Source organism: Sinohyriopsis cumingii, chromosome 12 (assembly GCF_028554795.1).
Source record: "Sinohyriopsis cumingii isolate HCF-2022 chromosome 12, ASM2855479v2, whole genome shotgun sequence".
NCBI lineage: Eukaryota > Metazoa > Mollusca > Bivalvia > Unionida > Unionidae > Sinohyriopsis > Sinohyriopsis cumingii.
In genome coordinates, this window is record NC_142972.1 from 20,927,993 (window position 1) to 20,945,143 (window position 17,151).

General features: G+C 33.6%; 1 protein-coding gene across 1 annotated transcript in view; it reads right to left on the reverse strand.

The window, feature by feature from the left end:
• Nucleotides 1-17,151, reverse strand: part of LOC149786075 (cation-independent mannose-6-phosphate receptor-like) — a 185,168-nt gene that overhangs the window by 19,218 nt on the left and 148,799 nt on the right. Inside the window, exons 34-39 of the mRNA XM_089976368.1 lie at nucleotides 14,173-14,336; nucleotides 13,115-13,257; nucleotides 11,176-11,320; nucleotides 9,034-9,102; nucleotides 5,619-5,702; nucleotides 3,324-3,475 (exon numbers count right to left, since the gene is read on the reverse strand). Coding sequence (XP_089832494.1) covers nucleotides 3,324-3,475; nucleotides 5,619-5,702; nucleotides 9,034-9,102; nucleotides 11,176-11,320; nucleotides 13,115-13,257; nucleotides 14,173-14,336 — 757 coding nt within the window. The remainder of the gene's footprint in view (nucleotides 1-3,323; nucleotides 3,476-5,618; nucleotides 5,703-9,033; nucleotides 9,103-11,175; nucleotides 11,321-13,114; nucleotides 13,258-14,172; nucleotides 14,337-17,151) is intronic.

Sequence of the window (17,151 nt, forward strand, 5' to 3'; positions counted from 1 at the left end):
ATATATATATATCCTGAAATCACATATCTGGCAGATACATTTTTTACCAACACATACTCTGAACAGCTGGACAGCAGTCATAGGATGCCTCAAATATAAATAAATCGTTTTAAATTCATTAAACTGCTATACTACTCCTTCTTTCTCAGGCAATCAATAAAGATGGTGTAACTTAAGCTTAATTCAGAAGTGACCAAGTCTTGTTAACACATTGTTTCTTTGTCACACAATCAATAGAGGTGTTGCAACTATGTTTGTTTGGTCATTATGTTTTCCCAACTGTTTAAACATTCTATAGCCCAAGTAAAAATTGAAAGGTGTGTGAAAGTTCATCTACATGGTGTGTTAAGGCTGTTCCATTTAAATATACACGGTAACCAGGGAAACAGTTTTAAAAAAATATATACACCTGGGTACTGTGATTATTCAGTATTCATACAAAAATTACACAAAATTATAAACGGCATCTATGGGTGCCTACATGCCTTCCATATTTCCAAGTATGTTTAAATTGAACAACCTTTAGTACATTATACTTTAGAAACAAAATATGAGAAGCTGATGCCTGAATTAAGAAAAAAGATACCAGAAATAGCAAACAACTTAAATCATCCTTAAATCTTCTTTGGTGATGTGATCAGACAAAATGTCATCATCTGTGTTTACATGAAATGTTAGTCAACTTGGTGTTATGTATTTTGAGATGGTAAGTTTTCTTGTCAATTAATAAAATAATTTTGCTGCATTAAGTTTTGAAAGAAAACATTTGAATAAGTAATTATTTGGAAAAAAAGAAAACAAGCGAATTTCGGAAAGATAATGCTAACACTAAAGCAGCAATGAATCATGAACTGAAAATGACACATTTCCAGTGCAATGGGAAAAAAACAGATCAGTATATCCTTGATGACAAGTCAACTCAACTATAAGTTGACCTCCCCCCCCACCCATAAGCAACAAAAGACAAATTTCTCTTTGACCCTCCTATAAGTTGGGGTGCATCTGGCAAGTCAGATCCAGCTGAAGTGGGAGACTTATCATCTGTGAATCAGAGTTTCACTTTTGAAAATAACAATGACAAACTGGATGGATAGATAGGTAAAATAAAAGGCAAAACCAGCTTGAAATACATTTACATTATGAGTGGAATATGTCATCAATAAATTGACAACTTAAAATTTGTCCTAATTAAATCAACTAAAATCCATAATACTTGAATATTAATTCCATTTAAATTATTGATCCATTATTGGTCACATACCTGTATAAAAATATTAGTTCAGAATGACCTAATTCATATTATTCCATAATTGGTACTTCTTGGACAGGATACTAAAATGTTCCTATTTGTGTCAATGGAGCAGCAGGTGCAATTTACACACAGTGCATTTCCAGCTTATTGTCCAAAAGAAGATATTACATACATATCCTAAAACAAACCAAATAGTATTTTTATTTAGTACTAGTATAGTCAGATTTCACTGTACAAACTCAAGTAAAATAGCATTTGTCTTTGTCATCAAAATTTTCTGTTGCCATATTAGTTCAACTGATAACTACTTCCATTTTCAGCCTCATTTTTCAGTGTGCCATATAAGGACAGTGCATCTTTCTTTGGAACTGTAAACAGATCATAATAAATATGGCAAGCATTGAGTAATGTTTTGCAGAATATCCAAATATGGTACAGCAAGCCTTATTCGGAAAGTGAATTACCATCTCTTGTTATCAGTCATGATGGTCAAAGCATGGTCAGTGTAAACATACCAATATATCTGACCTTGCATTGACTTAATAACTTTGTCATAAGCCAAACTTCCTGAAAAACATAACTCTACATATGTAGTAGTTTTGATTCATGTCATATTTTTGTTCTTGCTCCATTGCAAGGTAAAGAATAACATTTTATCCTTGACCATGTCAATATTACATCATAGCAATCCCATAAAATAGTGATTCCAGATTTTATAGAAATAAACAATGAAAGTTAAGTCCACGTTTGTGATTCACAATATCTTATAAATGTATTATCTAATGTCATCTGCTACAATGTCCAATAATTCATCCTCATTGTCTAAAAAAGTTCTGAAATCCTCCATTGTCATCTAGTCATTATAAATTTCTGTTTCCTCAGCTTCACTGTCATGTGTGCAGGTACTTATATAAAGACTGAGCTTGGGTTCTGTAAATAAGACTTTGATGATACAGTCTGTGAAATCTGTTCAAGGCTGCAACTGAATATATGTCATTTTTGTGGTAAGATCACATGGTGTTAAAAATAACCACCCTGTTACTTGGCAGTGATCAAGTATCAAACTCACGGCTGGATCAAAGGGTGTTAACATGGGAAAACAAAGAGGGTGCTGCCTTTACAAGCTAAACTAGTAATGTTAAACATGCACCAGAAGTTGTAGAACTCTACTTGGCACTAAACAGTACTAAATTAGCAGCTCATTGAAAAGGATTGTCAACTTGAAAACAATCTGAATGCTGCCTTTACAAGCCAAGGACTTATCAGAACATGAGCACTGGAAGACTGCATCAAACACAGTGTTTATACAGCAAAACACAAATAGTACTACCAATACAGGTTGTTCCGACTTTCACCAAAAAGGAAGCCATATACTTGCTAGTAAACACCCAGGGTAAACAACAATGACTGACACTTCACTTTGCAGTGGGTAGTATTAAATTTACCAGAACTATTTTCAAATTATTAAAATCAAAATAATTTTTAAAATAAAGTAATGTGTAATGAACACCTTCATGAAATGAATAAACACAGTGCATACCATATGTGCATTATGAATGGGAATAGTGGCATGAAAACTTGAATTAACATTATTTTTTGTACCACAAACAGCTAGAGTTTCCAAGAATACAACTAGATTTATCAAACTTTTTTGTATGTCACATTCATAAGACAACACATACTCTGCATGAATTGACTGTTCAGTAAAAATGTCAACTTTTAAGGGACTAAATATAGCACATCAATCTATTTTTTTCTCAAACTGTTACATCTCTTTTAAATGTTTTTTTTTTGTTGAAAATATTAAATATCACCATAACAAACCTGGCACATTAATTTTCTGGAAAGAATGTCCAACACAAGAATTTAAAATTTCAGACCCCTGATATACATATATATTACTACACCCTTACTCTGATTGACTAGAACTGCTACATAAGGGTCATGGCTGGTCCTTGTACAAACTCTCACCAACTGGGAGTAAGCAAATGATCATCCATTTATTTTATTTCGATTTGCAAAATGGAATCATGGATTAAAGTTATATTCTACAACAACTCAGTAAGCTTACCATCCATATAATATACACCATTACTGTGTGTGCCCAGAACTACTATATTAGAATCATTGCCAGTCTTCATACAAACTGTAGCTCCTATAGGACAATACAATGATGACCCATTCAGATGTATATAGAAGGTACTCTGGTCTTCGGTAATGATACTGAAACACAAATAGGACAAGACATGAAACTAGAAACATGAGTATGCCTAACAAAATTAATAAGGACAAAGACTACAAATAATTTATTGATCCCTAGATCTTGAACCCTTTAATCCAATCCAGACTTTCCGACTGAATGACATGTGGGCAAAAATGTCTAACTGAAGTCACAATGAGCATGTAAAACATTAGATAACATTATGTACAATTCTTACTAAATGGTGTTTCATGTTATATATCTCCCTCTTCATTGCTCACCTCTATGTGTTTTTCAAAGTGATAATATAATTTTGTAACAACCAATGGTGGCTGCTTTTACTGTTGTTTTTATTCCAGTACAGCAAACCATATATAACTGCTATTCTTAACTTGAAAATTACTAATACAACACAAATTAAATACTAAATACTTACACCAACTTAGTAAGTAAATTATATACTAAATACCTACACAGATTTAGGAGATTAATACCAATTATCAACACAGCCTTAGACCATGAAGTAAATACCAAATACCTACACTGAGATAGTACATGAAGCAAATACCAAATACCTACACTGAGATAGTACATGAAGCAAATACCAAATACTTACACTGAGATAGTATATGAAATAAGTACCAAATACCTACACTGAGATAGTACATGAAGTAAATACCAAATACCTACACAGACTTGGTAAATAAAATGAATACCAAATACCAGTAAATACCAAATACCTACACAGACTTAGTACATAAGTAAATACCAAATACCTACATAGACTTAGTACATAAACTTAATACCAAATACCTACACAAAGTACATGAACTAAATACCAAATACCTACACAGACTTAATACGTAAAATGAATACCAAATACCTACACAGAATTAGTATATAAACTAAATAATAAATACCTATACAGACTTAGTACATGAAATAAATACCGAATACCTACACAAAGTACATAAACTAAATACCAAATACCTATAAAGACTTAATACGTAAACTGAATACCAAATACCTACACAGAATTAGTACATAAACTAAATAATAAATACCTATACAGACTTAGTACATGAAATAAATACCAAATACCTACACAAAGTACATAAACTAAATATCAAATACCTACACAGACTTAGTACATAAACTGAATACTGAATATCTACACATAATGAGCTTTTTAAACATGAAAATATATGTTCTCAAGTAGCACATGCACTTGTAAAATATTTACACCAACAAACCAGTTAAAACCAACATGATCATATAAGAAATTCAAATAATACCATTTAATAATGGGCAGTTTGGGCTTTATCCCACAACTGGTGGATTAGGAAGTATGTCTTCAACCAACACCGTAGTTACAAAAACTAGCTTGGCCATGGACTTGTACCACACCAGGTAAAAATAATGTTCTGTCAAAAACACCACAGGTACTGCAGAAATCCTAAGCATGTTGTAGATGTACTGTGAATTTCACTATTTTAATTGGACAACAATTTTAATGGATTTCATAGTTACTAAAAGATGCAAATTTATAAAAACCAATTAGCCATGTCCTTTCTTTGGAAACAATATAACCCTTTTCCTAATCCAAGAAATTCAGTACAGGTTAAAATGTAATTTTTTGCAAAGGATAAACTATTGATATCCACATAATAAATGACTACACTTGTTTTACTTATTCTTCTCTGTATACAAAGTAGGTGTTTGAAGTTATATCATATCTATTGTACTGACTGCCAGAATTTCAAACTTAACTCTAACAACAAGAATGGTGGTTACTATGTCAGTGATACATTAAATTTTATTATCTTCTTTTATTATTCGTTATTTTGTCCATGAAAACTGACAAGCAAAATATATACACCAGCTTGTGCTTCATGAAAGGAAAGAAATAATGAAGAAAAGACAAAAAACAAAGAATGAGTTACCTTTCTTTAGTTGAAATTATAAGTACTCAAAGATAACGCTGCTCATGCCAGCCAATAATTGCTAATAAAGGTCTGCCAATTCTATACATATATGTGATCCAATTTCACTCTATATTTCCTTTTGCTTTTTGCATTAAATTAATAAAGAATCTAAATTTAAACAACATCGCACAGTGGAATTTCACATTACTGCCCTTTATGGAAAGATTTAACTTTAAATTACCTGTCACTGTAAAGGGCCTTGAGATCTATTGTTTCACCAGAGCGGGGATCCATGATTGTACCATTCTTTTCTAACAGTGGCTGTCTGTAAAGATAATATAGTTGGAAAGCATATTTTGTAGACTGCATGACAATCTAATATCATCCATTTCATAAGTATCTCTAGCTCCACTCAGCAACCAATCTGTAAATGAAAACACTTCATATGTCTGGATTCATACCGATAATGATGCAATGTCGAGCTGCAGTTTGTCAGATATCTTGTGGAGCTGGAGTAATAATATGCCATTAGACTTTCAGCATTAACTAGTTTTGAGTGATCAGGTGCCCACATGATATCCCTGCATATATGGTACAAGTCAGTATCAGTATCAAGTCAATATTAAGTACTCCATAAAGTAGGTCTCAATAAGCACATTTGTGGTCTTTCACATTATGAGATGCAATCAGTTAAGTTTGAGTGAAAACCTGTAACAATAAAGCTATTCTAGTAAAACATAATTGAGACCAGGAAAGGCACTTTTAAGGTGGAGTAGTTACCAATAGATACACTTGAAAAATTTTGAATAATATTCATATGAATTCTTTAAGCAATTGGGCTACCCTGGCATATATTTGTATAAAAACTGCCTTACCTGGGTACCATATATTTTTTAATGAAACAGAAAGACCATTCCTTAATGAGGAGTAGTAATAACAGCATTTTCAAATTGGCCATGATGGCCATATACATGGTGTCTCAGATATCACTTTAATGACGTGGAATTAGACGATGAATGGACAGATTTTGCCACTAAATCACTTATGAATATTTTGGCAAACACATAAAAACAGAACTTGGAAAAATGAGTGGCTATTTATGTACACTGCAGGCAAAAAAATTGTAATGACATTCAACTTTCACCTTTTAATCCTAAAGTCTTTAGAATTATTTCTCAACCCATGTGCAAGCAATCCACATCATTTAGTTACTGCAGATGGTGAAGAACTCAATTTAATATACAGAAGTAAAACTGGTAACAGAAAGATGGATGGATAAATGGTCATCATGACCATGTATACTCAACCTCATCATGACCTCATTTACTCAATCTCATCATGAGCTAATATACTCAACCTCATTATGACATAATATACTCAACCTAATCATGACCTAATTTACACAATAACATCATGATCTAATATACTCAATCTCATCATGACCTAATATACTCAACCTAATCATGAGCTAATATACTCAACCTAATCATGATCTAATATACTCAACCTCATTATGACATAATATACTCAACCTAATCATGACCTAATTTACAATCTCATCATGACCTAATATACTCAATCTCATCATGACCTAATATACTCAACCTAATCATGATCTAATATACTCAACCTCATTATGACATAATATACTCAACCTAATCATGACCTAATTTACACAATCTCATCATGACCTAATATACTCATGCTCATCATGAGCTAATATACTCAACCTCATCATGACCTAATATGCTCAACCTGATCATGACCTAATATACTCTACCTTATGGCAAGCATACACAAAGTTTAAAAATATATTTAAAAAATTTAAAAATGTAAAATTCCATGTTATATCCTGAAAATGTAATTATATTATATAATTATGAATAGATATATGCCAAACCAAATCTCATTTGTCTGCCTCAAGTCGTTCTTGCTTACCTGGTAATTATGCTAACAAGATTTATGTAAAAAAGCATTCTTGTTAAAAAAAATGGAGAAATTTCTAACATGGCTTAAAAATCTACTCAGGTCATCTGCATAATAATAGAAATATGCCTAGAAAAATTTCTCAAGTGCAATGTTGTTGTAAAATTTGTTTGTTTGTTGGTCTTTAATGCTTTTACAAGACATGAAAAGCTATACAATGACACTGATTTGATAGTCAAGCGACATCAACTGAGACATCACAGCAGCCAAGGCTCTGATAGTCAAGTGACATACACTGAGACATCACAGCAGCAAAGGCTCTGATAGTCAAGTGACATGCACTGAGACATCACAGCAGCCAAGGCTCTGATAGTTAAGTGACATGCACTAAGACACCACAGCAGCCAAGGCTCTGATAGTCAAGTGACAAGCCTTGAGACACTACAGCAGCCAAGGATGTGATAGTCAAGTGACATGCACTGAGACATCACAGCAGCCAAGGCTCTGATAGCAAGTAACATGCGCTGCAACATCACAGCAGCCAAAAATGTAAAAAACTGGATGACATTCACCAGACTCTAATAATGCCATGGGACCTATACAAAGCATTGAAATATTAAATCAGGCACAATAGTGTTTGAGATATCCTGCTTAAATGTTAAGTGTGATGGTCAGTTAGAGAAACAAACAGCATAAAAATACTGTCTCCCACCCAAAGAGATGCATGTGTGTGTGTGCTGACATAATTCTGGAAAGTAGGTGCACTGATACAATTTGGTGCATTATACATTTTCATCAAGAATGCACACACTGTAAGTTTGATGTCATTAGGAGCAATAGTTTAAACAAAGTTAAATAAATTCTTGAAAGTAGGCCAAAGAGACCCAGTTTGGTGTGCAGCACATGTTCATCTTAAAATGTACCTTAAGTGGAAGAGTGGTATCAATAAGTGAAAAGATAATGAATTATAGCCTTGACACAATTTTTAATAAGTTAAAGAAATTATTCCTGTAAAGTAGGTCATAGTATCTTAGTTTTGGTATGTGAACCATAACCATTCCAAAAAACACCCACAAAGGAAGTTTATGTTATGAGCAAAGCAGTGCTGGAGTTACAGCCTCAACAAGGAGAACAAACAGACCAAAAAGACAAATAGACAAAGTAAATCTTATAATAACTCTTAGATTCTTTAAGTGGGGGTAACAAAACTGTGTCGGGGGCCCCGAGTGGCCGAGTGGTCTAAAGCGCTCACTGTTCCGGATCACTGTCATCTCACCTCTGTCTGCGTGGGTTCGAGTCCAAGGCTCGGCTAGCGTGGGTATGTGGGAAAGCCTGCCAGTAGCTTCTCGTGGGTCGGTGGTTCTTCCCTGAGTTTTCCAGGGTTCTTCCTCCACCATTTATACTGGCTGCCATGTACAGCCTATCTTGTGCTGAAAAATGGCGTTAAACCCTACAACAACAACAACAACAAAACTGTGTCAAAAGAGGAGCTGGTTATAAATAAATAACATTTTCATCAAATAATCTCACCTCAAAAAATGATCAAAATAAATATCCTTTATATTTCTTTATTTTCATTTTGTAATAAGCATGAATATGATATTTGTATATTCAAAAATAAGATTGCTCATTACTATGTTAAAATAAACAACACGATCATTAGACCATATTTCGAAACAGATAAAAAGTCATGTCAAAGCCATGAAGGTAACAAGCAATGATAATCCTACCTGTCTATCTTGCAGGCTATTGTTGTTTTCCACTCAAATTCAAACAAACAATCTTTAGAATTTGGATCCCTGAAATGGAAGACAATTTCAACATGTGTATGATTTTGTAATATGAGTGTTCTCACACACACACACGCATACACACATGCATGCACACACACACACACACACACACACACATTTCTGTGTGTGTATATATCCCACATCATGCATACCATGGAAGAGGGTGGCCACTTCACAGGTAATTGATCAAAAAACTAATTAAAGTCTGTAATTAATTAATCAATTAACAAATAATATTGCCAGTAGCTTCTCGTGGGTCGGTGGTTCTTTCCGGGGTTTTCTCTGGTTCTTCCTCCACCGTTAATAGTGGCCGCCATGTATAGCCTATCATGTGCTGCAAAATGGTGTTAAACCCCACAACAACAACAACAACAACAACAACAACAAATAATATACTTGTGCCAGCCTAAAGATCATGACAGTTAATATGAGACCACTCTAACCTTCATATTACATCTTCATAGGTAATTTGGTTAATTGCACATTACACTATAGATGATAACCAAAAATGGTGTTAACACATTAACCCCTGCAGAGTTTACGTGGCAGGAGGTAGTAGCCTACTGCCAAGCTCTATAGCATCAAAGTCATGTATGATACACTAAAGTGGCTTGTATTATAGAAAGGTAAACAGATGTAGCTCTACAATGATACCAAATAATCTGGAAGTTTTAGTTGCACTACAAAATACAGAGGGAAAAACCTCATTTTTTGGACCCGACTTTTTTCTAACCAAAATTCGCCTGTAGTCAGAATCCGATTTTGTGTTTGGATTTTAGGCTTTTGGGTCTCAGATCTAAGGCAGACCAGTATGAACTGCAGACAGACAGATGAACCTTTGCAAAAAGTAGGATAAGATGGGCTTTGCAAAAAGTAGAATAAGTGGTCTTGATATGAAAATAATGGGTCCATTCAGCAAAAAAAGAGAGAAAAGAACTCCAACTTTTACCCTTCTGCTCATGCACGAGCCAAATAGCCAATGAAAAACGATGTTTTTAACACAACTAGGCATTAGGTTATTTGAAAAATCACCTGGAAGTTGATGTATTAGGATGCATTCAGAAATAGCTTTCAAAATGTGTTTCCTACTCGAATTTCAGGAGAAAACGACAAAAACCTTCAGGAGTTAATGTGTTAAAAGAGCATGGATGACCAACCACCCACTATTTTGCAATATAACAATTATCTAACCTAAATTCAATATATCAATTATCTGACCTAAATGCAATATACCAATTATCTAACCTAAATGCAATATATCAACTATCTGACCTAAATGTAATTTATCAATTATCTGGCCTAAATGCATATATCAATTATCTGACCTAAATGCAATTTATCAATTATCTGACCTAAATGCAATATATAAATTATCTGACCTAAATACAATATATCAAATAGCTGACCTAAATGCAATATATCAATTAGCTGACCTATATGCAACATATCAATTATCTGACCTAAATGCAATATATCAATTATCTGACCTAAATGCAATATATCACTTATCTGGCCTAAATGTAATATATCAATTATCTAACCTAAATGCAATATATACATTACCTGACCTAAATGCAATATATAAATTATCTGGCCTAAATGTAATATATCACTTATCTGGCATAAATGTATTATATCAATTATCTGACCTATTTGTAATATATTACTTATCTGACTGACCTAAATGTAATATATCTTATATCGTACCAAAATATATAAATTATCTAACTTAATTGCAATACTTAACCAAAGTGTGATGGATGGATGTTGGAATGAGTAGGCTAATACAACATATTAGGATTAAAAATGACCTGCTGAGCAAGGCACATTCAATGTAAATATACTGTATGCTGCACAGTTTCTCCAACTATACAAAAGATTTCAAAAGTATTTTTTAAAAGCATCATTCTGTGTGAAAATGCTATCCTTGTTTGGAACAGAAAGCACTAAGACCTTGGAAAGGGGCATATGTATTTATGATGAGTCTGGCTAATTGATGTTTTTCTGTAGAAGTTATTCAAGTTACTTTTTGTCGAAAGTTAAATTAATAATTTAAAGGAGAGAAAATTTCAATCTCACCCAGGCAATAAAACAGGGCCTCCTACTGTCTTTCCACACTTGAACTTGATCCGAGTCTTGGCAGAAGGATTGTCACTTCTATGCTGGCCAATGGAGCAAGCTGTGGAACCTTGTGTGTATTCAAGAATTATCGTCTCTGCATCATCTAGTTAAAACAAAATAGAAATCATGCATGCTTTAATATGTTGGAATGTTTGTCAGATTACAAGGCAAGCTCCTGAACTGCCTGTGATATCAAATTATTTCCCATAAGCTCCATTACACTTTTCAATTTATTTTGACAGTCTGACATACTGTATATTCACTATTGTTTTGGGGGATTTTACTTTTCATGATTTCATGTTTTGGTACACAATTTTAAGACCCCAAGATGGATTTATAAAACTAAAAAACAATACCTTTCTGTAGCAAAATAAATTTTTGACTCCTAAGTTTTTGACCATTTCAAAGGGTCTTCATCAGAGGAAATGACATCTGGACTTGAGTCACATGATCATCTAAATGTTGATCAAAAGACAAAATCCTTTTGTATAATGGTGAGAGTTCTAATCCAGAATCACGGTTTCGCTTTGATCCCCCCTCTCCATGAGTTCATAGTTTCCCTTATTTTTCTCCATTGGGTATTATTCTCTCTATCAAGTACTTTGATGTTACTCCAAGAGAAAGTATGCCCAATATGTGGTAGAGGTGCTGGAAATGAGATACTCTGTGAATTCTTCAGTACTGTATTCATGCATCATGGTGAAAGTGTCATCTACATTACAAAACCAAACATCCAAATGATGGGTTGCAGTAGAAAAAGCATTGTCTTCAAAATCTTCCACACATAAATTTGCCACAGTCGGATACATTGGTGATCCCATTGCTGCCCTAACTCTTGTTCATAAAAATGCTCCCAGATAGACAAAATAGGTAGTGTTTAAGACCCATTTCAGTACATAGTAATTATTTGTTCTAACACCAAAGTAGTGCATTTGTTCAACTACGTATCTTTTGGTAGTCAATTTTGGATGACTACCAAGGTAGTCACCAGGTATGCTGGTAAAAAGGGTGCTCACATCATAGGATATGTCCAAATCTTTAATTTTCTGGACAAAATCTACACTGTTCTTTATGAGAAACTTCATGACCAACTAATGGACCCAACACTTCTGTTAGGTACTTTGATGTGGGATAGGTAAGACCTCACAGAAGAGTATGCGGGGGTGTGTGTTTATCTTATGTATCTTGGAGAGTCCATACATCTTTGGTACCTCCTCAATGGTGAGCTAGATATAGTTGTACAATGCTTTGTGGATCTTACCGTCTTTTCCCCCATGTTTTTAGTGTGTCAATTAACTCACTTTTGTAGTTAATGGTGGCATATTTTTTTCACTTCATGTATCTTTTCATCCAACAAAAGTGTCCAAAATTTGTAGCTATAGTCTCTTATTCATAACCAGTTTTTCTATTTTGAATATAAACAGAGAATGTTTGATGACATTTTGCACTTTTTGCAATAATTTATTTCTTCAATGGCAATTTGAAGTTATCACACAAGATACTCAGTGTTTACAAAGAAACTAATATGGCACTAATATGCTGGCTGCATTATATAAGTGGCTGTTTTTTGGGGGTACTTTTGAAAACAGACTCATCAGTGCCATGGGATTCTGTTCCTATTTAGCGGCTGGGTGCTGGTCAGGGGAGTCACTGAAGAGGGCAACCACTGTATAAGTCTGAACATAATGCTTTATAGAAATGGTAATTAAGACACCAAAGCATACACTTCTGCACGTCTATACTTATGATCCTATTTAGGACATTATTAAAACTATATCAAAATCTTTCCACTGACTAAACAATTTTGTGTCCTTTCAATTTATGATCTATCTCCCCAGGAAAAAAAGGGTAACTTAAATGATACATGTTTATCTTATTACACTTATTTGGTATTTACCATCCATATAAAGTTTCTGTGTTGTGACATTTCCGAGCATATCCACTGTGCCATCTTTAGACTGTCTACATACACCTGAGTCTCTGAGGCACATGTTATAGCTAATACTGCTGTGAATTCCTTGACAGATATTTATCCAGTATCTAAAATAGGAACAAAATAATCTTAACTGATGTACAATCTAGATGAGTTAAATAAAAAATAATATTCCCATGACTTCAAAAATATGGATGCAAATAATTATAAAAAGAAGTTCAAAGGCTGAATATTTGACAGCATATTGAGAGAGAAAGAGAGAGGTAGAGAGAGAGAGAGAGAGAGAGAGCGAGCAAGAGATACATAGCAAACAAAAAGGGAGAGAGAGCAGAGACACAGTGAGTGACAGTGGTTGAGATAGAGGGACAGAGAACAGAAGACCTCAAATAAAAGGATATTCCCATGGCAAAGCATTTAATGGGAAAATCCATGAAAATTTTCAGTCTCTATTATTCAACAGATATTCACTGCATAAATGTACCAAATGTAAATAAAATTCTAGAAAACTTGTGGTTATGGAAATATTTAAGTTTAAACATTTAAATCTTACAGACCAACCATGTTAAGCACCGCTGATTGCAAAAGTAAAATGTACATATGATATGAAAATTCTGAGGATCTTTGAATGGGTTCAATACATCATGAAGTCAGCTTGTGTTTAATGTACAAACTTCAGCTAAGAGTGTTGTCTGAGTGAAACACTTTCATAAAATGCAAACTGTGACACACAAAACCATGAATTATCTTGTTTTTATATCATCCAAACCTTTATTGTCAATGTGGAAATCAGTTTGTAATGATTTCTGACCAGACTTATCAGAGCTACCATGGCTCAGTGGTTAGCATAAATAAAATGCAACAAGGACTTTACCTTGAATTCACTAACTTTAACTAAAATAGACTGACAATGCATCCTAATACAGACCAAACACAGACCATAGAAAATGTACCAAAATATCAAAATTAATCATGAACAGACTGACCTACTCATATCTGAATCAGTGAATGAAACTATTACTTACTTATTTCCTAAAGAATCAGTAATATTCCAGCTTCCCTGTTCCCGTGACAACAACTGGAGGTCATATACTTCACCTCTATAGGCAAGAATACACTCATTATCTTTTGGTGGGCAAGCAATTTCTGTGTCCCACCAGAAGGTTGCATAGCAGCCTGATTCATCAACCTAAATGTAAAAATATATAAAGAAATGCATCAATCATGTGCATGAATGTGCACATACATACATGCACATTTTGAAATTAGGAATATTTCATAAATATAATGCAGTTTATCTGGTATTTCACATTAATACAGTGAAACCCCTCAAATCCAAAAAACCTTATGACCCACATATTTTTATGGCATTGAAAAGGTTTTGGTTTACTGAGGTTTTCACAGATTTGAAAAAGTGTATTGTAAGTGCTTATGTGACACTATAGTATCTGGTACTGGAATGTTTTTTGGTCCTAGCTTGGCTAGACCATTATCACACATGATCATTTAGCTTGTCAAATTTGTAGGCCTTGACAGTTACATCACTGTTGGTTTCAAATTCATTCCTGTAAAATTCCATTTTCTTTAGAACATCTGAAAGAGTAGATATTTGTATGCCAAATTCTTCTCTTAATTTCTTCAATGTAGGTTTTGGCACAGATCATTGATCAGACTAATTTTATTCTGTAAGGATAATCCAATCATATAATGCTTAGCTGGTCATTCTGACATCTTGACATGTGAGTGAAGGCAATGGCAACTTAAATATATATATATAGAATGACTATTCTCCATTGAAAATCAATTAAGTAAATCTAGCTTTTTGAATACCTGTTTATCTCAGCAAAAGCTATGCCAAAAATCCTGGTTAATAAAGAGCCGATATTTTATTTAATTTAAAAAATTTCTATTAATCTTGAATACAAAGGAAGAGCATTAACCACAATTTAAATATAAAAAGATACACATAATATTTCTGAAATGGTGGAACTGTTAAGTATTTAGTTATTGAATAATTCCCACTAAATGCTGGCTCTCTTTTATGGTGAACAAATTTTGGATTATCCTATTGTTAGCCCTAATCTGTGTGTGTGCATGTGTCAAGTATTGTCTTAACCTTGTGTGCATTTGCGACATCTGCCAGGTCTTTGCATCACTAATAAACCTACTATACGACTTGCTAACCAAAATTAATCTGTTCCAGAGTGTGTCAGGAATTTAGTAGCTAAATTACATTTCTAAGATTTAAGTGAATTTCAGTTTTATGGGGTTATTTTTTAACATAAAGTTGACATTTGGAAGAGAAATTTGTTTTGGTATTTGGAGATTAGGGCTTTTGGTCTATAAGGGAAAAATGATAATATTAAAAATAGAAAACGTCTGTACTCGAAAAATAATTCAGTCCTGACTGAATTCTGGTATGATAAGGTTTTGAATTTGAGGAGTTTCACTGTAACATACATATTAATATAAATTCCATTGTATTATAATATATTTCTTTGATGGCATCATATTGCCTGACATTTTTCATGCTCAAACACAATGACAAGGGTCAACTAAGAGCCATCATGCTTAAACACAATGGTCAGGGTCCATAAAGTGCCTTCATTCTAATGGTCTGGGTAAACAAAGTGCCATCATGCTCAAACACAATGGTCAGGGTCCATAAAGTGCCTTCATTCTAATGGTCTGGGTAAACAAAGTGCCATCATGCTCAAACACAATGGTCAGTGTCCACAAAGTGCCATCTGGCTAAGTTATGTATCAAGTAATATCTAAACAAGTCAGATAACTGAAGAAATTATCGCATGTGTATATGTGTGGCATCACAGCTATACAAGCTGGGGGTGGGGGGGGGACAAATACAAAAATGCAAAACTAGACTTCATTGATGCAGTTAGCAACCTTATGCATTTCACTGGGGGTGGGGGTAGCAGAGAACCATTCATTGGTACACACATATACATGTATAAGAATATTGGCAGCCGAAGTATAGAGTATTTCATTGTATCCATAATTGTAATTCCATTGTAAACATGAACAAACAAACAGTTTCTATAATTTTTCTGGTAGATTTCATTTAAAATCCAATATTTAATTTCTTGCAAATACAACCACACCAACTTATGAAACACTATATTTTTCAAAACATTCACATCTACTGGATATGTTCAATTTTAGTCAGATTTTTAACCAAGTATAAAATGCATAAATCAGGCACTGGGAATTTCTGATAAGAAACTTTAATTAATGCTCAAAAAATACTTTAATTGAAATCCATACAAAGGTCAAGGCGTAAGACCTCATAATATACTTGTAATAAGCAATTAACAGGCAGCACACATCAACTAATCTTGAAAGTAAACCATTTGATTTCATGGGTAATCAATGATCTCCACAAAAACATTTCAATTATTCTCTAAAAGACATGAGAAAATCAATACAATAAATTCTAAATCACTAAAATGCATGTTTATAACTATGATGTTGTACTATTGCAATGCAACAAAGCAAAACCAGACAGCAGTATGGCCGACTGTAACAGCAAAACTCTCCACCCCTACAACTTAGGTGGTTCTGATCCAGTGCCTGACAACAGTACAACTGTACATGCAACTTCAACATTACAATGACAGGTGGCCTGTTATATCTGTGTGATCAGAAGCTGATATCTGTATCTCTGACTAGAAATTAAAATTATTGTGATGAAAGCAGGTGGTGCTGGCAGCACATCTATGTAACAATGTCCCAAAATGCACCAAACAAATTCATGTAATAAATCTTGTTTTAAACTGGTGTGTATTAGAGTTAATTAAACAGTGTATGCATTAGTGTTAATTAAACAGTCTGTGTATTAGAGTTAATTAAACAGGCTTTGGTGATCTTCTATTTCACCTTAAACAGGTATGTAATTTAATGGCCTAATGACTTTGGGCAAGAACCTTTTTAGACCACCACAATGTTTGATTACTTAAAATAATTCCAAAACTGAGTAAGAAAAGAAA